This window comes from Pelodiscus sinensis, chromosome 6, assembly GCF_049634645.1.
Source record: "Pelodiscus sinensis isolate JC-2024 chromosome 6, ASM4963464v1, whole genome shotgun sequence".
Taxonomy (NCBI): domain Eukaryota; kingdom Metazoa; phylum Chordata; order Testudines; family Trionychidae; genus Pelodiscus; species Pelodiscus sinensis.
This window is the reverse complement of record NC_134716.1, coordinates 62,840,296-62,867,658: the sequence shown is the minus strand read 5'-3', so window position 1 is coordinate 62,867,658 and position 27,363 is coordinate 62,840,296. Positions and strand designations below refer to the sequence as shown.

The 27,363-nt window shown below is 40.2% G+C and overlaps 1 protein-coding gene across 1 annotated transcript in view; it reads left to right on the top strand.

Moving 5' to 3' along the window:
* The window catches only part of MAN2A1 (mannosidase alpha class 2A member 1), a 207,732-nt gene that overhangs the window by 81,758 nt on the left and 98,611 nt on the right, over positions 1-27,363 (top strand). Inside the window, exons 9-11 of the mRNA XM_075932033.1 lie at positions 6,433-6,635; positions 20,245-20,430; positions 25,776-25,890. Coding sequence (XP_075788148.1) covers positions 6,433-6,635; positions 20,245-20,430; positions 25,776-25,890 — 504 coding nt within the window. The remainder of the gene's footprint in view (positions 1-6,432; positions 6,636-20,244; positions 20,431-25,775; positions 25,891-27,363) is intronic.

The following is a 27,363-nucleotide window of genomic DNA, read 5'->3' as shown; positions in this document are numbered from 1 at the left end:
CCCCAAAAATCGGGTGTCGTGTTATACGCCGGGCATAGAACGTACCTGGTCCCCGAAACGGTGCTTGGGGCTGGCCCCGGCACATGGCGAACGGTGAGCGCTGGCAGGGGGGAGCGCCGGCCCTGGGCGAACGGTGAGCGCCGGTGGGGGGGGAGCGCCGGCCCCGGGCGCGCGGCGCTTGGCGGGGGGAGCGCCGGCCCCGGGCGTGCAAGTGTCCCCGCCCCCTAGCGGGCGAACGGCCACGCCCCCTGGCTCCTGGCAGGGGGACAGCCACGTTCTGTAAGTGGGTGGTGGAGCCATGATGGGGTCTTTTCTAACAAGAAGAAGGAAATTTGAAGCCAGTTTCAAGCTGAAAGTTGTAAAGTTTGCCAAGGAACATAATAACTGTGCTGCTGCAAGTCATTATGGAGTAACAGAAAAGATGGTCCGAGACTGGAAAGCAAATGAAGATGCATTAAAGAGTAGTAAGTGTAAGAGGAGGCACCCCACATTGGTCAGAACTTGAAAAGCACGTAGCAGACATGGTGCATGAGCATCGTCAAAACGGTTATGTAGTGACACGAAACAAAATACGTATGTTTGCACTTCAGTGGGGTAAATATAACCCAGATCACAGCAAAGGATTTAAGGCCACTGTATCCTGGTGTACTAGGTTCATGGAAAGGCATAATCTGATACTGAGGCAAAAGACCAAAACTGCACAAAAATTACCTGCAGATCTCGATGGAAAAGTAAGTCTTCTCCATCGATATGTAATACAACAGCGCAAGAAACATGGCTATGCGTTAAGTCAGATCAGAAATATGGATGAAACTCCTATGAATTTTGATATGGTTGGAAATAAAACTGTTAATCCAAAAGGTGCAAAAACAGTGTTAATTAAAACAGGACATGAGAAGTCCAGTTTTACAGTGGTACTAGCATGTACAGCTGATGGCGCCAAACTAAGACCAATGATTATTTTTAAAAGAAAAACAATGCCGAAAATCAAGTTCCCTGTTGGAGTTTTTGTACATGTGAATGAAAAAGGCTGGATGGATGAAGAAGGGGTAAAGCTATGGCTTGATAATGTATGGAGTAGGCGACCAGGTGGACTTCGTCAAGAACGTAGCCTACTGGTGTGGGATATGTTCAGGGCTCATTTAACTATCAGCACAAAGAAAAGGCTGGCAAGAATAAACACAGATGCGGCAGTTATTCCTGCAGGATTGACATCATTGGTACAGCCACTGGATGTGTGCCTAAACAAGTCATTTAAAGATCGCATTCGAGAACAGTGGAATGAGTGGATGGTTAGCGGCGAAAAGTCATTCACAAAAGGAGGAAACATGCGTGCGCCACAATTGGATGTTTTGTGTAACTTTGTCATAAAAGCCTGGAATGATATTGGTGCAGAAACAGTAATCAAGTCTTTCAAGAAGTGTGGCATATCAAATTCTTTGGATGGTATGGAGGACGACTTCTTGTGGCAAGATGAAGGGGAAGCCAAAGCTGAAGCCACACCATCTGATTCGGAATTAGATCCCTATGATGACTGTCTTACAAATGTACCACAAGATGTCATTGATGAACTTATGATGTCAGAGGATGAACATGATGAGGATTTTGAAGGATTTTAAGTACATGCAAGTCAAAACCATTTTAATTAAAATTATTTAAATCAAATCTGATGTTATTAAATGGTGTTGCCTCAGAAGGGGGGGGGTAGTCTTATACGGAGAGTATAGGCCAAAACCTATGTTTTAACTGGAAAATTAGGGCGTCGTCTTATATGCCCAGTTGTCTTATACACCGGAAAATACGGTAGCTTCCAGTTCTCCTTTGAATCATATCCCTCTGGATGCTCCACTGTAAGTATGCTTGCATTTCTGTGGTGTTGATTGGGGAACTTTGGTACCAGTGTCCTTTAGGCCTGCATATACATTCGCTGTCCTTCCTCCTTTAGCATTTCTAGCAGTCTTAGTTGTAGTATTTTATTTTTATTTTCTCTTCAAAAACAATCTTGATTTCTCCCTCTTTTTTTATTAGAATAAATTGCCTAGGGAGATTACGGAATCACCATCTCTAGCGATAATTGAGTAGGTTAGCTAAATAGCTGTCAGGGTTGGTCTAGACAGTACTGGGTCCTGCCATGAGGACCATGAGACTCGATGACCTCTCAAGGTCCCTTACAGTCCTAGTATTCTGTGATTCTATGATCTCTTTCCCCAATGGCATATGCCCAGCTCATTGGGCTTCAGGATGTGCCTGGCTTGCTAAAAGGCTGTCCCTGTGCTAGACAATCACTCTTGGTGCATATGCTGCTTTGGGGAAAGCCACATTTCCCAGAAGTGTGGTTTCTTTCAGCAGCTCAAACACAGATCTTAAAAGGATGGGGAGTTGAGACAGAAGATAATCTTTATGGAGGCAGCGTTGAATTCCCAGAATGAATCCTGAGCTAGCCATGAAAGCTCTATGTGCCATGTTTAATTGGAACTGAGACAATCCAAGCCTGGTACTTGGAGCATATAAAGATATAGAGCAGCAGGTATTGTTGATGCACCTAAGAACCTGATGGGCACATGCACTAAGCCATAGTACCTGGTGGGAAGAGACTGGTGCAGAGAGCACTCCAGTAAGAAGACAGTGCCAGTACACACTACTTTTGGTACTGCTGTCATTGCCCTACCAGAGCGTTTGGTGATGGTGAGATCCCAGACACTCTCCATACCACCAGCGGAACTAAGAGAACTTCACTCAATTAGAACTTAGGGCATCTGATTTACCAGTCCTCTTCTCAACATTGGGACTTGGGTACCAAATTGTGGGAGACTTTTTTGTACCCTGTCATGCACCTCCACTTCCTCGTAGAAAATCAGACAGAGCCAGATTCTCCTATTCCTCCATGCTCCCTATGATGCTTGCTACCAAGGAGCTTCTCTGGTATTTCCTCAGCCTGTCCCAGCAGTGCTATGATATGACCAGCCATGAGCATTACCACTGTGTGCTCTCCCAGCACTCCAGTAGTACTACTGGGATTCCTGAGCAGCATATTGACCCCATATTACTTGGGCTTCCTGCCTCAACCGTGAGCCCCTGAGATGTTCTCCCTCAGCTATGACATTCAGAACCTCTAAATCTCCAGAGAGAAGTATGGAGAAGCACAGGGGTGAAATGTAGGGAGAGGCTATGCCAAAGAACAGATGAGAGGCAATCATTCTTCTCTTACAATTTTTGGCTCTTCCGGAACTTGGCAAAAGGGTTGTTGACACACTGCAGATAGCTCTTGAAGAAATCAAGGACACTTGCTGCAAGCTTCTTGATACTCTTCCTGAATAGAATTCCTCATTAATGAGGCTCTTTTGGACCGCACAAAAACTATATGGCAAATATCACTTTTGGTGATAAAGAATATTACATCATAAGAATGACCATAATGGATCAGAACCTAAGGTCCATCAGACAAAGTATTCTGTCTTCTGACAGTGACCAATGCCAGATGCCCCAGAGGGAATGAACAGAACAGGTAATCAATCAAGTGATCATCCCCTGTTGTCCATTCCCAGTTTTTCTGGCAAACAGAAGTAGGACCATGATACCTGCCCATCCTGGCTAACAGCCATTGATGGACCCAACCTTCATGAATTTATCTAGCTCTTTTTTGGAAACTGGCTAGGAATGTAATAGATCTAGGAATATCTTTTGTTCCTGCAACTCGATCATGGGCGTTGTAAAATCCTGGAGCTGCCAGCACCAAATGATATCCATCCCCTATCATAGGGATTGGAAACTCTTGGATCTCTTTGGGAGAAGGCCTATTCCTCTGCCATTTTGTAGTTTTTTTAAACATCACTTATCAAGGTGTACTGACCAAGTATAATTAAATGAACTAATCAAAAGTCAAAGGCTTTATTGATTAGCTCAGTCACAGCATGACCAGTTCTAAGCTATTATCTGGGAAGAATAATTAATAGCTAAAAGAATGCTCCCGTCAGCCATCACTGCAGCTGACACAGCATTCTAGTCCATCTCCACAGTCATGGTTATGTAGCATTCATCATGGTTATACCTTTTGGACTTCACTGAAGAGATGCAGGTAACTGAAGGCCTTTCTTTTGTAGGCACCAAGTTGTTAGCTGTCCTCCATACTGCTGGGGCTTCCAGAGCAACTCTGAGCTTGTTAGGGATCTTTAATGCTTTGTCTGCAGTGCTAATGTAATCCTGTACCTCGGACTATCCAACTCAGTGCTTTCATGAACAGCAGAGAAAGAAATATTGGTTCTCCAGATGCAAACCACCAGGTCTACAGTCTTCCATGTTGCAACCATCCACCTCAAAATACCAATTTAGACATGTTTGAGGGATTGACAGGCCACTCCCCTAAATCAGTGTAATTGACCATCCAGTTTGGGTACCTTTTGCCACATTCTGCAGCACCTGGGAAAACACATCAAACTGATGGATCTTGGAGGTTATCTTCAACATGTATTCCATAAATTTTACCTTCTGCTCCCCTGCTCAGTACCCTTCCTCATCCCTCTGCAGGAACCTTTCTTATGAGTGACCTGGGTGTCAGTCCATACCTTTGCAGAAAATTAGGCTATCAATCTCCACGTCCAATTCAGTCTTTGACTCCAGGATATTGTCATCTGTAACTGACCTAATTACAACCCTCCACCCCACTCTTCAGTGGTGATACTCTTGGCAGTTGCATAGAGTGGATCCCCACTGGCACACTAGTTAAAGAAGAAGTTACTGACCTTGTGCAGTAACAATTATTCTTTGAGATGAGTGCTCCACAAACCATCCACTTTCCTTAGCAGGGCACAAGGAGGGACAGTCGATGTGTCATTTTAACACTCACTGCTATAAAGTTCTCTGATCAACAGCGCAGGGTTGCAAGCACATCTACAGTGGCTCAAAGAACTATTATTACCTCATAAGGTAAGTAACTTCTTGCTTCCTGACTTATTGGAATATGTGCTTTTTGAGTCTTACTCACATGCTGTTCAACAATTTCTTTGCTTGAGAGATACAAAACTACTTTTTATGTGAAAGACTTCGCTATATACAATGAAACCTTTATCTGGCACTCTGGTAACGAGAAAACGTTTAGCTGGCATTGCCCCCAGCCACAATACTGTCACGTCTTCAGGCACACAGGTCTGGCTTGGTTTACCATGATTGGCTTAACAATTTTTTATTTAAGAAATACTAATCATCTTTAACTCAAATTGAATGTGAGACCAACTGCCTCACACTACAAAACTACCAATATTAAAAACCTGAGTTTTACTATTATTGTCCATTGGTTTTTCCTAGGTTGATGGGACCCTCAGATAATCGGAATTTTTAGATAACTGGAACGCCCTAATCCCCAAGAGTGTCAGATAACACAGGTTTTACTGTAGTAACCTTCAGCTATGCTTGTCAGTTAAACCAATACTGGTCAGGAATGATCTAGATGATGCTTGGTCCTGCTGTGAGTGCAAGTGACTGGACTTGATGTTTTTCCTAGGTCCCTTCCAGTGCAAGGTTTCTATGATCCTTTATAGTTTCTCAAATAAAAACTCTGTATGGCACTTCAAAAAGGAGTATAGGTATTTAGTGACTTGAAAATATTTGGTCTTCCTGCTTTCCCTTATATACAGGCAGTCCCCGGGTTACGTACAAGATAGAGACTGTAGGTTTGTTCTTAAGTTGAATTTGTATGTAAGTCAGAACTGGTACATATTGTAGGGGAAACTCTAGCCAAACATTTCTCCAGAGCTCAGTTTTATTCTCCCACACCTCACTTCCCTCAGTCCTTTATTCTCAAGCTGAGGTGTCCGCTGAGAAAAGCCGCTCCGCGTCTCCCTGGTCTGCCTCACCCCGTCTGTAAGTAGGGAGCCGATGTAAGTCGGATCCATGTAACCCGGGGACTGCCTGTATTACTTTTTTAAATCTATGTTTTGATGTCTTTGATACTTGTAGGAGAGCCCGCTAAAATTTAAACATGTGATACGTTCATGAACAAGGAACATTCCTATGGAGTTCAGTAATCCAGTAACTTTTAGGGAGAAAGGAAAGATGATTTCTTATAGCCAAGGTGTATGTTTGCTCAAGTGATATATGCTTATACGAGAGAAATGAAAAGCTTATTTTGTTAAGATTTTTGATGAAACAACTGCTACTTTACAGAGAATGTTTTTATACTTGGTAATACAAAAGATAGATTTCATCTTGTGAGTTGGAAATAGTTTCTGATGACATATGTCAACTCTGATTCAAAGTTGTCAAGGGAAAATGTTAAGCTTTTTTTTTATTTAAAACAATATTTCTGTGATGACTGTTCTTAATAGGTACTGTAGTATTCCTCTGAAAGTTACCATGTTTATAAACTTCCACCCTAAATTTCAAAATTGAGGAAATAGAAATCTGTCAGCCACATAAACAGTTTTCATTTTGTTTCAGGCCCAGTTCGGGACTTTGTCAGATTATTTTGAGGCTTTGCACAAAGCAGGTAATTTGGAGGAAACAAACAGCAATTCATTTTTTCCTGTCCTGAGTGGAGATTTTTTCACGTATTCAGACAGAGATAATCATTATTGGAGTGGATATTTTACATCACGACCTTTCTACAAAAGACTAGATAGAGTTCTGGAATCTTATTTAAGGTAGGTATAGTCATTTGATACATGTGTAAAGTGTGTATACTACACAGATATCAAATGTCATTTTAAAATATTTTCATTATGCTATAGTTAAGGTTCACACTTCACTAGGAAGAACATAAGTAATATGAAAATTTACTGTGTAGAACAAGAAATATGACTCTGGCATTTTAATGGACTCACAAATATATGGGATATTTGTCAGTCTAAACAGGTTTTTATGTAAAAAGTTCCACCTGCATCTTAATTGATTCAAGATAGCATGGAAGTTTCCAGTTACTTTGCATACCATGAAACTAGCAAATATATTCATATATATTCCTGATCCTTTTCTCTGTAGATGGGACTTGAATAATTGTATTGACTTCTGTCAGAAGAGCTAGCATTTTCTGGAATGCTTGGCTGTTTGCAGTGCTTTTTTTGTGACGGTACTGCCTAGTACGCAGTATCAGCACCTCCAGTCAGAGCTTACCTGGAAAGAACGGAGTGTACCAGCACGTCTGTATGTAAATGTCCGACAGGTGGCTGGGCTGCATGTCTTAAAGGGGCTGCGTCTCTTTAAAGGGCAATGCTGGCCCCACCCCGGCTTTTTTTGTTTTTGCTCAACAAGTGGAGTACTGTCCCTTTTTTTACAAAAAAAGCACTGGCTGTTCGGAGAGTGAGGTAAAAGTCATGAATTTTGCCATGATATTGAGATAATTCTGAAGTAGTCAAGGGTATTTGCCCGCTTAAATTAGAATGCATGAGTTCTATGCAGAATGCTTTGCAATCTCTTTAAAATGAAGTTGGGAGTACTTGAGGACCAGTGTCATTAGTCAGGTACTTCTCCTTGACTCCCCATTAGCTGCAAGAGGCACTGAAAGCAGAACTAGTTGCAGTTGGGGTTGTGTGATGGGATATTTACCCCATACTTGCCTTGAAAAAGTTAATGCAGATTGAGAAGTGAGCTAACTAGCATGACAGATGAGAGCTGAGGGTAATCAACTTGCTAAGTAATCCCCCGAGTCAGGGAACCAGCTGAAGAGCTAAGAGCTGGACAGGATTTATAAAGCCAAGAAATTGCAAGCACAGCCATACTGCTGGGAGAGTCTGCAGTTGTTCTCTGGGAGAAGGGAGGAGTGTTGGGAGGCTGCAGAAATAGGTAGTCTACACTTACTTCCTCTGAGACGCTGGCTAACCCAGGATTATGTGGGAGAGTGCCAGCTAGTAAGAAAATAGCTCAGGGAAAGGAAGTAAGATCTAGAAGGGAAAAGACCTTGGCTGCTGACTAAATGGGTTCTCATTGCTCTGCCAGCCACTGAGGGAGTGAAACCATGGGATAAAAACAGCCTGACTGTTAGTATGAAAAAAGACTTGAAAAACTTTGACACCCTGGAAAGGGAGGACCATAGTGACCTGGCTTAAAAGAGCTAATCCCCAGAGGGACAAGAGTGGTGCCACCATTGCAGGCTCTGAAAGGTTTGTTTTTTGGATTGGCATGTACCTTCTGAATCCTCTTGGCATCCACCTGAATCCTGCTTTTAAAAGGACTGTGGCTCAGAAGATATTTTGGCTTTTCAAAGGGTCATTTTGGGGATTACATTTCGTGGGGGATAGGATCTTGCTCACTTCTAAATAGAGAAGAACTTGCAGAATAGGGGTGACTTCGGCTATTTTGAAGGATTTTGCAAATTGTAGTGGTTCCTGCCACATTCAGAAAGAACATCTTAATGATGACGTAAGTAGCATTGCAAAAGAAAATGTGAACCAGAAGAGGTTCTGTTTGTTCAGAGGTAATTTGAGTTCCTTACTTTGTAATATTAATGTTCTTTTAGCATAGTTTTTTATGCAATTTAAAAATATAATTTTGGTCATATGCAACTATATAGACTATGCAGAATATATTGAAGCCAATCCTTATTTGTGAAAATATTCCATCAATGTGTAGAATGAATTTTATATGTACTGAGGCACATGGAGGTATGCACCACCAGTAGAAACACATGCTGTTGGCTGTGGGCACTGTGTGTACAGTACTAATCAGTTGGGCTGCACCGGAATCTCTTGTGGGTAGCTGCCTAAGTGCATAGCTTACAAGGAAAACTGACTGCAATGCCTTTGTAGTGGGTATAATAACCACTTTATCTGATGGATGGAGTCCATGGTTTTTACCCACAAAAGCCTATGCTCAGATCAATCTGTTAGTTTTCACAGGACTCTTCATTGTTTCTACTAAACATGCTAGCAAAGGAATAAAGCTTCTATATTACATTGTTCCTTTCTTGTGATTTGATTTAATTTGCAATGAAAGAATAATATTTAATGCCAATTTTGAAGCTAAAAATTGTAGGAAAAAAAACAGGTAAAGAACAGAATGCTCATGTTCGCTTCCTTGTTTGTCAGTATTACAGCTTTACTTCACAATATTTGTTCTAAATGTTTTTCTAAATTCTTTGTCTTCCAGAGGGCTCTAGGCATACCTCATTTCTCCTTTTGCTTGCTTTGATGCTTACAGAGTATTTAAATGTATTTTTATGTTATCACTTTTTGCTACAAGTTGTTAATGAAGTACATTTTTATGTAAAATCCTTGAATGTTGTGTCTTCACATTTTTCTTTGTAAAACCCTCTTTTACTTGATATCACTAAAATAGTCCATATATATATATATATATATATATATAAATATATATATATATATATATATAAATATAATTTCAAGTAAAATTCATGTCTCAGAGTTGCTATGTTTATCTATTGAAAATCATTTAAAATAAGTAAACCTGTGGTTCATTCAAATTCTCAATGAAACCATAACACCTAACTAATAATGTTCCCAGAAACACTAATTCTTCATTCTTAACCTCCGTCAGTGACTGCAAGAACAAAGGCTATGTCTAGACTACATCCCTCTTTCAAAAGAGGGATGTAAATTAGACATATCAAAATTACAAATGAAGACGGGATTTGAATTTCCCACGCTTCATTTGCATAATTGTCATGGTGTTTTTTCAAAAAACACTATTTCGAAAGTGAAACCGCTGTCTAGATGCGGTTCTTTCAAAAAGGAAAGTTTTTTTCGAAAGATCTTGTAAACCTCATTTTTTGAGGAGTACAGGATCTTTTGAAAGGCTTTTCTTTTCAAAAGAACCGCGCCTAGACTGTGGTTTCACTTTTGAAATAGCATTTTTTGGAAAAACGCTGTGACATGATTATGCAAATGTAGCACGGGAAATTCAAGTCCCATCTTAATTTGCAATTCTGATATGTCTAATTTACATCCCTCTTTCAAAAGAGGGATGTAGTCTAGACTAACCCAAAGTGTATAAATGCATTTTAAGGCAGTGTTAATATCTTGTCAAACTGTCAGATCTTGATAATCCTCAATGATAGCACATTAGTACTGAACTCTGAAATACACAATAAGTTTTAGCAAATATGTTCCTTTTTTTTTTGTACTCTGCGCCTCTGTTTTTCCCTGCACATTGAAATAAGAGGAAATATTTTTGGAATATTTTAACTTAGAAAACTGCTTTTCTAATAAAAATGAGTTGTAGATCAGTTGTCATTTGTTATATTGTGATTTGGACAGTGTGAATTGTGTGTGTGATTTTTTTTTTAGAGTCAATCTGTCACTTATGGAGTCAAGCTAGCTTCAGCAAAGTATATCAATATTTTTGCTGGTTCCTTCCTTCTGCAGCTACATCACATGCAATAGAGTGGCATCACATGCAATAGGATGGTCTATGGCTGAACATTCCAATGATGAAATAAATAGGCTATATAAGTCACCAGTGAATGGTATTAGAGCCAAACCATGTGGCAACTATATTTTGAAACCATATCTGCCATCATAGTACTGATTCTCTCTTGAGGAGAGAACACTGATATATGTAACTTGACAAAATCTTGCTATCAGCCCTCATATATATTAACTGATTTTTTAAAAAGACTAGTACATATGCTGTGTACACCTCATCAATGGCATGTCAAACTAAGTTGGGAAAGTGTTTAAATATAACTGTTTAAACAGAACTTATTGTAGACTTTGGTAGAGTCAGCTGAACATTGGTACATCAATAGAAGTAAGTCTTCAGTCATTTGTTGAAGACTGGGTGTTGGAATTACATAAACACCTTCAAAACCACTGTTGCCTTGATTACTATATAGGAAAACTAAGCTTGTTTTCATGTTATTAGGGATTGTGAGCTGTTTGTTGATGTTCATCTGTATTCTCCTGTATTCTTTTTCTGTGCTTATTTGGGGAATCTTTTCCACCCCATTTGTAAGTTGAAAAGACATTGACAAAAATATTGGTTATATACATAGAATGCAAACTAATGAATTATGATAAGGCTATAAGTTTTTGTTATGACAATTCTTAAGAAAATTACTGAAAGAGTATGTAAGTTAAAAGAATATTTAGAATGGTATTTGGGGCAGGGGGATCTTTCCATTTTTGAAGTGTTCAGCACAGTAAGCTCCTGGTTAGTGTCTGGAGCTCTCAGATGCTATTGCAATATTAATAAGTTAAATTGCTGTTTTATTTTCAATACAGGTTGGACCTCCCTGGTCTGGCACCCTTGGGACCCGAGTGGTCCCAAACCACGGAGGTTGCTAGACTAGGGAGGCCAAGGCTCTTTACTTGGCTGTAGACTCCATTCCCAGCTGGGGCTGTGCTCCCTGCCACCTACCCGGCTGCCTCTTGCCCCCTACCATGCCAGCTGTGGCCAGAGATGTATCCCCCACTGCACCAGCCCCGGACAGGTGCCAGCCTTGCTGCCTCCAGCCCTGGCCCTGAAGGTGCCAGCCTGAGCTTCCCACCCAACTACTGGTCCCACTGACTCTAGCCCCAACTGGGACTCTGCATTCCCTGCCACCAGCCATGAATGGAGCTGCGATCCCAAATTGTGCCAGCCCCAAATGAGGCTATACTCCCGACCACACCAGCTCCAACTGGGACTGTGCTCCTGGCCGCCGGCCTCGCTGCTTCCAGCCCCAGCTTGGGCTGCACTCCTGGCCACCAGTTCTAGCCAGGGCTGTGTTCCCCTATGTGCTGGTCCCACTGGGGCTGCACTCCGTACCGCCAGCCCTGCCAGAGGCTGTGCTTCTGAACCTGGCCAGCCAGAGCTCTCAGGTCCAGCAATATCCGTGGTCCTGCCAGACCATAGATGTTGCCAGACCAGAGAGTTCTGGATTTTAGAGCTTCAACCTGTATATACAGAAAACAGTGACTATGCAGTGGTATTACTGATCAGTATTCAGCACAGGAGCTGAAGTATTAGAACCTAGCTCTAGTACAGTGTGTATATATAGTTTTCGACAAACAGGACATTCCTCTCAAGAAGATATTGCATGCTTCATTTTCAATTAAACAGACATAGTTTTGCTAGTAAGTCAGTAAATAGATTTATATCATGTAACCCAAGTAATTTAAAAATATTCTATGTTTACAGGATTAGGGCTAGCTTAAAGAAACTTGATAGGAGCCATACCAAATATTTAACTTTTAACTTTTTAAATTTCTGTTATCCCACTAACCCAAACAACATTTTCTTTTTTAAAAATGTACTCTAACTTGAATTAATTTTTATTATTGCATATTGAGGAATGGCTTTCTGGTTCTTATCAAGATCATATTTCTGTCCTTGTACAAGAGGCAGGAAAGGAAGCAATTTCTAGTACTCATATTCGAGTGACAGGAATAGAGAGGACTGCAATCTTTACTCCTAAGTGAAAGGAAGACCAGAGCATGTCTTAGTTTTATTCTGCTTAACCATTTGTTACACATTGTCTTGTAACTTCTGGTCATTTAGTTCTCCCTGTAGTCAGTGACACCTTCAGGTTTTCCCTGATATTCACTTAAATTAATTCATTAATTCCCTGTTAAAATAAGTCTTAAATTAAGACTAATTTCTATTTTTACAAATGAGCACCATCTTTCTATTTCAAAACTGAAGTAGTTATTTTTCAGATGGGGAAAAAATATTTTTTCAACCAATTGAACACATTAGTCATCTTTAATTGAGAGGATCAGTAAAAATCCAAGTAGATGCTTCCAATGATGTTAGAAAATTTGGGGAGTCCACTTGGAGACAGCTTTCTAGGAACAGTGTGTTGCTTACATTTTCATGCTTTCCTCTTCTGTGCTAGCTATACTTTGTGTATTTTGAAAACTTCACTAAATACTTTGTCTAAAGAATACAGATTTATTTTAGCTGGTGTCTATACTTGAAGCCTCTGGAGTTTCATTCTACTTAACCCTTTGTTACACATTATCTACGTAATTTCTTTGTTCTTTGAGTGTTTTTAGGACACACAACTTGATTACATAAAAAATGTTTTTAACTGGACAATCTTAATCACTTACGGAAAAGATGAACCTCTGTGTTAACTAGGATAACTAAGAAGCAAGAATGCACTTCTGTATTTTTATAAGAATTGCTTTTCTATAATTTTATAAGTGAGTACTTGATTTCTTTCTTAAGATACTTAAGTCACAGAATCTACTAATAAATTGTGTAGAAATGGTGAAATAACTCTCAATTGCTTACTTTTTAGCATGATAAAATGACATCTTTGCAACTATCATTATTTGTCTGCTGTAGATTACAGTAGTTAGTGTACAAATATATAAAACAGGCAACACTAATTTGAAACTCAGTAATTGAAACAGTTTCAAATTTTGTTGGGACTTAAATATCCTAATTAGTGCTGTCTTATATAACCACTCATCTCTGAAATACAACTCTATGTAGTGGAGCTGTTAGAAGCAAAAAGCTGTATTATTCAACTGTTTTAGGACAAGAAGTGACATGTAGTGCACCATATAAATTTTATATGTAATTGATATGAAAAATGTCATTACCCAACACAATGTGATAAGGATAGTTGATTTAACATCTTTTTCTAATGAAAAATGCCATAAAATCATTAATCACAAATTTTCAAGACATCAGTTTCATGCCTCAGTCAAATAATGGCACTTCTGAAAGTATAGTGCTCTGGTAGGAATGCCAGGGCATTAACATTGACTGGAAGAGTACAACCTAGGGAATAATTGGTCATTAGAAAGAATTTAGATTAATAGTGTACCTGTTTAATTTTATATTGAGCTTGAAGTTTTAGCAGATAAAATGCTTCAAGATGAAATTTAAGTAGTGAAACCATTCATTTTAATGAGACATGAATCAAGCAAGAAAAAATAATGTTCTTTCCCTACAAACCTGCCTATTTGTCATCTCAAAATAAACCCACTTTAGATCAACACATAAAACAATAATAACGAAAAATAATGTCTGGGTGATTATCTGTATGTATTCCACTTTTAGTATACATGTGCCGAATTAGAATCTTTTGACAACACTGCCCACTGAGCGATACCCTTGATATCTATGTGCTTCTATCTCTCTCCTCCGTAGAACTTACAAAGGCCATCCAACTTTCACTTCTTTTATTGCTGGTAGTTATGACACACAACAGAGAGAATAGCATTCCAATCTCTTACACTTGCAATCCTTTTACCAGCGTTTTAGTAGTTTACCTTAGTACAGCATTTCCCAAACTATGGGCTGTGGCGCGGTACCGGGCTGCTGGGAAAAAATACCAGCTTCAGCGTGGCTGCCGGGGTGTTCCGGGCTCCTGCACTACCCGTGCAGCGTCGGGTTCCCCAAGCCCTGACCTGGGCTGGGAGGAGGATGCAGCTGGGTGTTCCGGGCTTCCAGATTGCCCAGGCAGCTCCCGGTCCCCCAAACCCTGGGCTGGGCTGAGGATGCAGCTGGGGTTGCTGGATGGCAGCGGTTTCTGTAGGTGAGTGACTTGCACCCTGCTGCCTGCTGACTCCTCCAGGGAGCAGGGGCTGAGAGCTTCCAGCCTGTGCCTGGGGGCGGGCTCTCTGCATAGGCAGCACAGTGCTTGGGAGATACTGATACCTTCATCTGATTCAACAGTTTCTAGGGTGTCATTTTGAGTAGCAGCTCTGCATGTTGGGACGTGGCTTGCTTTTTTTCCCGTTCCCCAGACTAACAGGGAGCGAAGGGAAAGTACTTGGATTCTGTGTATGCCTCTCATTGCTGGCTGGTGATGGTTGGGAGAAGAGGAGTAATTCATGGAATCCAAGTACTTTCCCTTCGCTCACTGAGAGTCAGGGGCATGGGAAGATAAGCAAGCTGTGTCCCGGTACACATTGCTGATGCTGCCCCCACTGCTCTCCTGAAATGGTGCCTTTGAACAGTTTACGCTGATGAGATTGGTGCATGAGGAAAAGATGTGGGGTAAAGCTTAAAAGATTTGGTCACCTTCCCCTTTAAGATAGAAGAGCCCATCTCCCCAGGGAAAAAAACCTTTGTACAGTTGATAGTGGTAGATTAGCTGTATCAAGAATTTGAAAGACAGAATACAGGTATAGCTTGTCTGCTGTACTTACAAGCTTTAAATTTAAATGGAAAAATTAGAGGAATAATTTTGTGTTACTAGAAGCTGGTAAACAAGACCAGAGTAGTTACAATGTTCTGGTTCATTGTAAGTAAACACCTTGCATAGGATAAAACTAAAACTAAAGTGTGCAACGTTGTTAAATGAGTTCAATTTTAAAAGCACGGAAACAAAATGTTGTGGTATTTACTAGAATAGCAGCATGAATTTCAATGTGTTCAGAAGTCAAATAGGGTGCCTTGAGAGAATTTTCAATTCATTTTTGAATTTCAGTATATTTAAATCAAAATTAACTTCATTGTTCAGGCTGTATACTTATTTTTTAAATTTAACAACAAATAGTTTCAAAACGTTGCTGCATTTACTATGAAAAAAATTTCTATTTCAAGGCATGTAGGGCTGAGTTGATTGTTACGGATGATTAGAGCAGGTGCACTTACACACTGGTGGTTAACTCGAACTTGTCAAAGGAGGTTTGCAAAGGTGAACTGTGGTATTCTTTCCATGCTACAATCTCAAGACAGTGCTGTTTGGCATGACACTGGTTGTATCAATGAGGGATGGAAAGTTGTGAGCATAAATAACAAAGTGACTCATTTCAAAGTTGTTGCCCAAATCATTCCACTTCTTCTTTTATGATTTATGGCTTTTGAGATTTTTCAGGTCCTATTCTTAGCTAATTTTATAAAAGTGTTTGGCGATAAATCATCATAAATCCATAATTTATAGTTCTCCAGTGAAATATAGAAAGTAAGAACCGTTTTATTTTGTGTTTGTTTGCTTAGGCTTTTTATTACATTAATTATTTTTAAGATCTCATGTTGGGTTTTTTCTTACTACTGAAGTTTTCATTGCTGATAGGGGATATGCTATATTGGTTCTTGCATCTATAATGGGACATTATACTAGCTTTCCTTAGACTGAGATTGTTAGAAGAAAATGGCTTTCCTGAAGTTTAATTCCTCAGAAATAACCTCGTGTTTTATGCACTTAGTCCTTTTATCCTTGGGGATTTGACCCACTTGAAAATTTAGAATAGATTCAGATGTAAAAGGAAATCTTGTTTTAAGAGATGTTTTAAGAGATTGTGCTATTACAGATAAACCCTTCTATGATTCCCATCAGTCACTTTTTGTGTGTCTGTAAAGTGTAAAAGCCTTAAACTACTTTATTTAAAGGACTAATTAATTCACCTAATTTGATGATTCAGAAGCAGTATGAACTAAGAATATGGATCTCATATTCTTAAATCCAGTCATTATGAACTCGGATGGCCAATGAGTTGGGAAAAGCATGGAGTTTAGGGAACAGCTATTGTGACTGAAGGGGCTAATGGTCAATGAGAGAAGAGCTCACAATTCATGATGTAGGAATCTTTTTTTCAGTGCCACACAGGGACCCATTAGCCTTACTAGACCATTTGACTCCTATGCCCAATATCCCTTCTCCCCCAATTGAAAATAAACAGATACAAGGTGGGTGTTACCTGTTGTTGGACCAATTTCTGTTACCTCACCCAGTTTGTTTCTCTAATCTCCTGAGACCAGCACTGCAAATGAACCAACCTAAAATGCAAACAACCACAACACAAGAAACACCATGCAAAACCAGGCTGGATTGGACAAGAGTACCTTGGTCATCTCTTGAATAACCCACAGTATAGGAACTTAACACTCAAGAGTGTGTATGTGTACTAAGGTAAATTGAGAGGCGTTTTAGTGAAATTGTGTGGGCTGCTCATAACATATTAACACACAATCTAGAGAATGGTTAGGGTAGTGGCAGGCAATAACTGGGTTGCCAGAGTTAACTCCTGGTGGGCAGCCACCACCTTATTTACCTGAGCCTCCCCAGGTATGGGTGGTTGCAGCTCCCATTGGCCATGGATCATTGTTCCTGGGGAACAGGAATTGTGCGAAGTGGTGTCCTGCTCTGTGCCACTTCCCACGGTTCTCATTGGCCATGAACAGTGATCCACAGCCAATGGGACCTGCAAGTGTTTGTACCTGCCGAGGTACAGGTAAATAAGGTGGTGGTGGCCCACCAGGGACTAACCTCAGCAAACCGCCACTGTCTTACTGGCCGTCCCTGACCTAAGGTGAACAAATAAATGTAAGGTTTTGGGCATAAGTTAGCCTAAGGGTAGAGAATTATGGGCTATTGAAGTTGCAGCTGAGAGAAAAGTGCAAAATAAATGAGTGTTGTGAGAAAGTAAGACCTAACAAGGACCTGACCTAGTGTCCTTATGTTTTAGTTATAATTGATTGAGCAAGGTTTTCAGTTAGTGTTTTTGAGAATGGTGAATGCTTTATGAAAATTTACCTAAATTGATAGTGTGAGAAGGATATTCATGCAGATGGTAATTTAAATGAGTAATGTAAAGAGCTAATAAGAAGGTGGCAGAAATACAGTTCTGATTAAGGCTGATTTAATATTAATTAGTAGTATAACGGTGCATAGAAGAAGTAGTTTAGCTAAATACAGGAAGAGCTCCAGTTAATAAAAAATGGACCTGGATCAGGACTATCAGGCTGTACCTCACACTGTTGTTAGTGGACAGATCACCCACTGATATAGCATTTCATCTTTGAGAAGGAGTATATTAGTAGCATTTGTGTAAGGAGTAACTGAATGCCTGCTTGCTTAACTAAAACTGCCTGCCAGTCACAATGCATTTTGGAATTGGTTCTATTCAATATCATCATCAACGGTTTAGATAATGGCATAGAGAGTATTATTAAGTTTGCAGATGATATCAAGCTAGGAGACGTTGCAAGTGCTTTGGAGGATAGGGTCATAATTCAAAATGGTCTGGTCAAACCAGAGAGATGATCTGAGGTAAAAGGGTGAAGTTTAAAAGGACAAATGCAAAGTACTCAATCAGTTTCATACACAGAGAATGGGAACTGACTGTCTAGGAAGGAATACAGCAAGATCATCTAGTTTCACTGAGTTTCAGAGTCCATGTCAAAGCTGTTGGCTGTTCTGGATTCAAAGCAGGGTAGAATGGGATAATGGTTTACACTCATAAGAGAGCATACAAAGTATTGAACTTCAGGTCATTCTCAATGTGCTCTATGGTTAGTTCCCAGAAAGTTCCTCAGACGCCTTTGTGTTGTCCAGAGTGTAGAAGAGTTTTATATGCAGGGCCCAGGACATCACCTAGCTATATTAGGGTGAGCTCCTGTACTTTGCCTAGGGTACAGGGTCTTAGAATCATAGAAGATTAGGTTAGAAAGAGACCTCAAGAGGTCATCTAGTCTATCCCTCTAGTTTCAAAGCAGGGCCAATCTCAACTATAACATTCCAGGCAGGGCTACGTCAAGCTGGACCTTAAAAACTGCTAAGGATGGAAATTCCACCACCTCCCTAGGCATCTTATTCCAGTGCTTCCTCCTCCTCCTGTGAAATAGTTTTTTCCTAATATCCATCTTAGATCTTCCACACTGTGACTTGAAACCATTGCTCTTCATTCTGTCATCTGCCTCCAGTGTCAACAGCCTAGCTCCATCCTCTTTGGAAACTCTCTGTAGTAGGGCATGGAATTCTTCCATCCTAAGTGCAGGACTCTACCCTTGTCCTTGTTGAACCTTATCAGATTTTCTTTTGGCCCAGTCCTCCAATTGGTCTTGGTTACTCTAGACCCCATCCCTACCCTCCTGCATATTTACCTCTGTCTCCAGTTTACTGTCATCCACAAACTGGCTGTGCATGCAACCCATCCCATCATCTAAATTGCTGCTTGTGGGCTGGGTCTGGTCCCTAGGGTATGTCCCTGGTGGGCCCTCACCTCTAAATTCACCTGCACCTCCACAGGTAGTGGGCGATCACAGATCTCATTGGCCACGGATTGCCATCTGTGGCCAGTGGGAATGGCTGGAAGTGGTGTCCCAGTCCATGCCACTAGGGATCAGCAGCCAATGAGCTGTTTGCGCCAAAACCTGCAGAAGTGCAGGTAAATAGAGTGGTGGCATCCTACCAGGGACTAACCCTGGCAGGCCACCGTTTTTTTTTTAATTGCCCACCATGATTAACATCTTTATTAATGATCTAGAAGAAAACTGACCCCAGGTCTTGAAGTAATTTTATTTTGTCTTCGTGCTGTTGGTCAGTTGGTGGATCCCATCTTCAAATAGTCTGGATTTGTCATAATTATCTTGTACTTTGACTGTTATGGACCTGGTATTTAGGAAAAAGTAATTTTTGGTTTTCAATGACCAAACCAAGATCCAAACAATGGTTTTAAAAACATTAAATGAGACTTGAATATTTAACACAGTATATATCAGTGGTCCCCAACCTTTTGGGGCCGCGCATGCGCCCGGGGGCGGGGCTACTCATACGCTGCATGCCCGGAGCTGGCACCACCCATGCGCCGCACGCCTGGGGCTGGTGCCGCAACTGTGCTGCACGCCCAGCGGTGGGGCTGCCCGCACGCCCAGCCCAGCGGTGGGGCTGCCCATACGCCTCGCGTCCAGGGCCAGAACAGCCCATGTCCTATGCACCCGGGGGCGGGGCCACCACTGCCGATGTGCTGCGTGTCCTGAGCCGGAGCCTGTGCCACGCGCCCAGGAGCTGGCAGCGCCCATGCACCGCGCACCTGATGTCGGGGCTGCCCATGTGCTGCGTGCCCGGGCCGGCATGTCCAGGGCCGGCACAGACCTCGCGCCGTGCGCCAAGGGGTGGGGCTACCTAACCGCTGTGCACCCAGGGCTGGCACTGACCATGTGCTGCGCACCTGGGGCCAGCACCACCCATGCGCTGCGCGTCCGGGGGCGGAGTCGGCCCCAATCACTCGGCGGGCGCGCAGAAATGGCCTGGCGGGTGCTACGGCGCCTGCGGGCACTGCGTTGGGGACCACTGGTGTGTATATAGTATATATCTTTTGAGAGAGATAATTCATTTGGTTAAATAAGATGTGTTGTTGAAAGTTACATTTTTCTTCTAAAACAAAAGGTGCTATGAATGCATCCTTCTAAGGTTTGATTGCTGATTATTGCAAATGTGTTCAAATGAACATTTTTTGTGCTGTGTGTAAATAGTGAATTATTTGTTAATTGATTAAAATTTATTTTTAAATTTAAAGAACCTGTAGGACCATTTTTGAAGGAAGCTGTGAAATCGCTGTGGTTGATCTCTGTGTGAGTGTGAGTGTGAATGAACAAGCTGCTACATTAATTTTTTTTCTTGTAATTTTTCAGGGCCGCTGAGATCCTTTATTCTTTGGCTCTAGTGAGGTCTAAAAAATCTGTTAAGATGAATGCATTTCCTTCAGTGGACCATTATACATTGCTGACTGAAGCTAGAAGGAACCTAGGACTCTTTCAGCACCATGATGCCATCACCGGAACATCTAAAGATTGGGTAGTTGTGGACTATGGCACTAGGTAAAGTAACTTAATGAGTATGTGAACTTAAAAATTTTAACTTATTTTCTCCTGTGCTTTTGTTTCTTATGAATATATTATATTTATAGAGTCCCACAATATATACCACTAAGAAAATATTACTACTTTGTATTTTATCATCTTATATCTCAGCATATCCCTATGTAGCAGGCAAGTATTTTACCTATTTTGTAGAATAAGAAAATTGAGGCACATAAAGGCTACAGTGTGCACAGAGGTCACAAATAGGGCTGTCAAATGATTAAAAAATTAATAGCAATTAATCGCACTATAAAACAATTAGAATACTATCTGTTTTAATATTTTGGGTGTTTTCTATGTCTTCTAATGTATTGATTTCAGTTACAACACAGAAAACAAAATTTACAGTGCTCACTTGATATTTATTTTTTATTACAAAACATTTACACTGTAAAAAAAAAAAAAAAAAAAACCAACCCAAAAACTTCAGTTCACCTCACTGAAGTATTGTAGTACAAATTCTATCATAAAAGCTGAACTTAAATTCTTCTATATAATCAATATATTTGTGTCCTATTCAAAAGAGTTCTTTTTTAGCTTAGTCCCAGCTGAGCCAGAATGGGGGAGACTCTGCCATGGGCAGTGCAGAGTTTGGAGTGGGGTGGAGGGGAGCTCAGCCCCCAACTGCAGGTGGCATAGGGCTCAGAGGAGGTGTCAGCCTCTGGGCTGGTGCGGGGCGGGGGGTAGACGCTACCATGGGCAGTGCAGAGTTCGGGATTTAGGGGGGGGTCAGTTCCAGCCCCAGGAGGCAAAGAGAGGATGACTTCGGTGAGCCCTGCTGGTGCGAGGACAGCTTTAGCAAGTCCCCTCCCCCCCCACCTCCAGGTTGTTTTATTTTAAAAAATATGGTCACCTGGGAGTGGAGGGATGGGTGTCAGTGTATTTACTTTTCTTGTTTACTTCTCCCTTCGATCTGGAACCAAGTCTTGAGGTTTTTCCCCACTTTTTGGGCTGCTTTGTTTTTCCATGCGCCCTCTGGTGTCAGTTTGCCTTACTGCACCTTACCAGAGATCGTCTCTGGGGCAGGTCATGCTGGTTTGTTGACCTCTGTGGCTAATGCGTTAATTCTGCCCTGCGTTAATCGGAATGGGAAGAGAACTCATTTATTTATACAGTACTTTGATAGAATAATTTGCAATATTTTCCGAAGTATTTGCAAAGTAGAGATATTGCTTTTAACACTCGTCCACCCACACTTATAGCTATATTAATGTAGGCTTTATTTAGAACATTTCTATGTCTAGAAGATTTGAAAAGTTGGTAGTGGTAAATATGTTGAATGGATGTCTTATTGGTGGAGAGAGAATACTGTGCTGGATAAGCCAATGTTAAGAATAATGCCCTCTTCTGTTTCTAACTTACAGAAGTTTTAAATAACTTATATTTAAAACAATGCTCAAAACATTCCTATTTGTTGATCATGTATATACGTGCCATTTGGAATGTGAGGGAAAGCTAGATCAGTTCCCATGTAACGTTAATTCTCCCAAGTATTGAATGTAAAAGAGTTCAATATTGTATAAATTATTAATTTCCTTTATCTGTGTTTGTAATATAAGGAAAATTGGGTGCCCTTCTAAAAGAATACTTAAAGTGCTTGGTGTTATCAGTATAGTTTGATTTGCTATGTATACATGCCTATAAATTCTTCACTGATTATCAAAGGGACTTGGGGCATTCTGATTTGAATATCACTTGTTCCTTAGGCTATAAGAAGGTGCATGGCATGTATTGTATTTGTATTTAAGTCAGCAGGGGCCTCTCGGTGGTTAGCACTCTTGTAAATTAGGATAGTTCTGTCGATGCCTTAATGCAGATATAGAAATTTAACTTTGAGGTACATATGTTTAAAACCCTGGCTTCATCTTGCCACATATATACGTCTACTAAGAGAAGGTAAAGCAAAAAAGCCTTTATTGATAATCTTGGCTCATCAGTTATGTGGTTACTCTGAGACTAAAAAAATGGTCATTGCTCTAATAATGGAAAAATAAGAAATCAAAATGAAAATCTCTCATCTTATGAGGTGAGGAAAAGAAACATAGTATAGAAATCTCAAATAAAAAAGAGAGGCTAGAAAGAGATTCAGCCTGTTATTGATTGAGGATCATTCAGACTCCAATCCTTCTGATACAAAGAATAAACCCAAGAAAGGCTATTCCCTCCAAACCATAATTAAACACTTTTTAGTGAGATAACCAGAAGAAGATAAAACTAGTACTAGACAAACAAGACTGGGGGGGATAGTAAGACTATAAAAATATTTTGTGTTCTATTCCAGATAGAAAGTATGGCTTACCCTTCTCTGTGGAAGATGATAAAGAGCAAATGAGTGCCAAAAAGAAATTATAATATCGGACTAGGCAAATTCAATAATTTTATGAAGGCCAAAGAGCTAAGATTTTGTATGGTTCCCAGAGTGGAAGCATTGTGAGTCTCCATGATGAATGCAGCATTGTTGTTTTTGGGTGCATGCTTCCTGCTTAGTGAATAGATAGTGTAAGGAAACTGCCCTCTAACATGACGGTTACATGATGACTTATCTGCAACCTTAAAGAATGTTGTAGCTTCTACAGATGTTTCCTAAGCCATCCTCTCATAGAATGATAAATTTGGAAGTTCTTCAGGGCAAAGAAGATGATAATCATATGAGTTATACTAGAAAACTATTTTTGTGTGTCCTATTTGTATCTATGCTATTCTGCATTCCCCTTGCTTCACAGCAGGAGATAAGATATTGGTTAAAAACTTCAGTATTGATGGAACTGCACCACAGAAACCATAAGGCATGTTGGATACTGGTACCATCATCAAGCCTAAAAACCCAAGGGTTACAAGCTGAGAGGTTTTGTTACTATCTGACAAAGGAGTCAATGAGATAATAGTGCCTCTTCTAAAATCGCACTAATGAAGAGAAGACCACAGTACTAAGCACTTCCACAGGGTGCACTTTTCTGGGTGATCTTTACACCAAAAGAAGTTACAGCCTCAGACTTCAATGCTGACATGCCAGAAGAGACAGACCCTACTGGTACTGATCACCACCACTGTGCTGCGGGATTTTTTTCCCTCCAGGAACTTGTTGGTTTCTTAAACACCTGAATCCCTGCTACTAAGTATCAGCAGTAATGAGTACTTGGTTTCTAGAATCCCCCATGGTACCAAAACACTCACCTCTGGTCTCTTTGTTTAGTGACAAAGTAAATTGCAGAGTGAATGACAACCTCTCCTTAGCCTTGGTGCACACCTCACTAGAGCAACAACCAAGGACTAATCAATTACAGGTGTGTACAGAACCTCAACCCCCCTTTTGTAATGGGATATCCTTAGGTGTCATTACTGATGCCCTTTTAATCCAGCCTTGTAGCCTTATTGAGATCAATGGATGCCCTGCAGACACCAGCCCTCTAGGACCTCAAGCATCTCCCATCGGCAGAGTGGAAGACCGGCTCCCTCAGCTGTCCTTTCTTGATTCCCAATCCCCAAGAGGAGACCTTTGAGGAGCAAGAGGCTAGTACGGAACAGGACATTACTCTGCCAACAAATATTTCCTCAGCTTTTCTGGATGACGTTGCAATGCCGCTTCTGCCATTAATGGCTGACAATTTAAAACAATTCCAGGACTTCACCCAAGAGGTTGTTGATTTTCAAATTCCCCTAGAAGAGGTATAGAAGTCACATTATAAACTGTTGAATGTCCTACATATTTCACAAATTTCACAGATAGTGCTTCCGATAAACAAGGGACTACTTGTCGATGGCTATGGATTTTCTTCTCACTCATCTCAAAATTCCCTTGTTGTAGATTCTGTAAATAGGAAATACAGCGTCAACTTCCTACAACAAGGATTTGAAAAGACTAGAGTTTTTTTAGCAGACCATTGTATCTACCACAACCCTACAGTTTAGGATTGCAAATTATCAGGTGCCAATGAGGAAATATAATCATATCAACTATCGGAAATGTAGTGCTTTTGTTGATCATCTCCTAGATGACCAAAAAAGAACAGTGCCAAGTAATCATTGCCATGGGTTAGCAACTAAGAAGAATGGCACTGCAGATAGCGGCCAGCTTTGTATCAGTGGCATTGGTGATGGGGAGAGCTTCCTAGCTTCACCTTTCTGGTCTAGAAAGGGAAATCCAAACAACGGTAGAGGACTTTCCATTTGAGGGATCTAAACTGTTTGCAGAAAAGATAGATTCCTTACTCTGTACGCTAAAGGACTGAAATAATGTTTCCCTCTTTCTAGAGAGAGCTTTCAGGGTGGCACAGAAAACACAATACAGTAAGCTGCAAACTATGGGATCAGCAAGATCAAACTGCATTAAATATTGCTATCATGCCTACGATATTCAATACCTATCTGGAAACCAAATTCATTTCACAAGATCTGTTTCCACTTCTGTAGCCTTCATCAGGAGTGTTCACATTACAGAAATATGCAGGGCAGAAATTTGGGCATCTTCCCAGATGTTTTTCAGGATATTGTGAAATTATCCATGACTCATCATCTGATACCATGTTTGGGTCTAGAGTGTTAGCATCAGTAGGAGATAGTGGAACTCGCATAGAAAAAGTGAAGCCGGAAAACCAGTAATAAACTTATCTGGGTGGCATCGTTCACAATATTGGAGACTGTGTTTGGCATGAAGCCCTGAATAGGTAACGTAAGTGCTGTATTTAAAAAATCTTGTGATATGGAAGGTCCAGTGTGATTAGCAAAAACATCACACTGACTTGTGCTTTTAAAGACCTTAAGAAACCTCTTCTATGGAACAGAGTCCTAGAAAAAAACTATATCTAGTGCACACTGAAATAGCTCTTAGTACTGATGTCTAATAGACTATCCAAAGTAAAATTAACTGGTTATTTAGTGTAATTAAAGAGGTCTTTGGTCACACCTACTTACATAGCAAGTAGTACATGAGAATTTGGACAAATTTGGGACATCTTTTAAGAATGCTCAGTAATTTGCTACATAAACTAACATTTCTTTGCTGATTCCTGAGCAAGGCATGGAAAAGTTGACCTAGAGGCACACTCTGTAGCATATTAATGGCTGAAACTGCATTACTGTTGCTAAATATGAGAGAGCTAGAAACAGGAGCCCAGAATAGGGATTATATGCCTTCCTCATATACTGTACTTCTGATGATGTGGCAAAGATGGTCATGATTTTTGGGTGGCCATATTGAGACTGGGTAAATGGGGATCTAATTTTCAGGAGACTGGTGTTAAATACTTCCTCAAATTAGGGTCTTATAAGATATCTCAGGTAACAACTGAAAATTCTGTTGACAGGCTTTTCCATTCATTAATGAATTTGAAGAGGGTGATCATTGACTCTGCTCATGTTCTTATCCTAAAAGACACAGATACCTATATCTTTAACCCGTCGTCTCCATTCCTTAAGATGGTGAGTTGTCCTACTTCCTTCTTTGTATTTTTGTGAAGTTATATGAATAATATTTTAATACTGAATATGAGTGTTGTGGAATTCAACTTAAGTTCACTTCTACTTTGAAAATTAATTATGTAAAGATGGTCCTGTCTTGCTCAGTAGATCTAGTCTCTGGATATTCTTGGAATTAAAGTTGTTGATGATGGCAAACATATATTTTACTACTTTTTGTCATTTGTCCTAAAGAATCTACTTATCTGAAACTGAGTGAAGTTTCCATGTTGTGCATCATCAAAATAATTTATCTATTTTCCCATTATCTACATCTACTACTATTTGTGCTACCTATCATCAATTTTTACAAGTGTAACTATGGGGCTAACTTGATATGCACATCAAAATTACTTACAGTAATGTAGGAGGAAGAAAGAGCTCATCTTGAATCTAAGTCCACATTGATTGTGCAATATTGGCATATAGACCAGGCATATTCTTATTTGTAAATTTGAGAGAATTTGATAGGGGAATCTATTGAGGAACAAAGATCACAAAATTCACACAGGCCATTTTTGAAGAGTTATTTCCAGAAAAGAGAAACATTAAAGACATATTTTTAATTTAAATAAAATAAATACTGTAATATTTTAGTCAGTCATCTTTTAACAAACTAATTGTATTATTCTTTACCAAAATTCTTTGTTGTATTTTTAAATTGCCTGGTTAGACACTCTAAAGTTAAAGGTTGCACACATCTTAACTCTGCTTTTGCTTTTTACACACCCTCTAAGTTACATGGTCATATGACACTTAAGTAATGTAATATAATATGTGAAAGTGATTTTATAATCAACAATGTACATAAATAATATCTTGAAATATTTTTTCGTTGATATTTATGCTATTTCATTTTTGCATATCTTTAATTACTTTGACTTTTTAAGGTACATTAATTGGTCAGCATCTGTGCAGTCACAGATCTAGTCAAGAGCACCTTCTGGGGCTCTCATTGCTCTGCTGTCAGAGGAATCCTGCCTCTGGGTACTTGAGGGTATATCCACAGTGCAATAAAACATGGCAGGCTCGTGTCAAGTGTCTCAACCTGGGAAGTCCTGGGCTGCAGAGCTATGAAAATTGTAGTGTAGACCTATGGGCTCGGTGGATCTAAGTGACCTCTCCAGTGATAAATCAGCTTTCCTAATTGAGAGCCAGTCTTCTGTCAAGTAAACCAATGGCTTCTGTAACTAAATTGCAGGACTATAGTACCTGTGAGGGTAAATGTCCAGTAATAAAAACTGAAATAATTTGTAAACTACACCATATATGATGGTGATTAGAAGATCTAGAACACAGCTGTAGAAATGTGTATAGGCATCAGTAAGTTTGAAGGTTGGAATTAACAGTAAATGACTTAATGGAGATAATGATTTTAATTGGATAAATAAATATACATTTTTCTTTTCTATCAAAATCTATTTAGACAGGTATGTT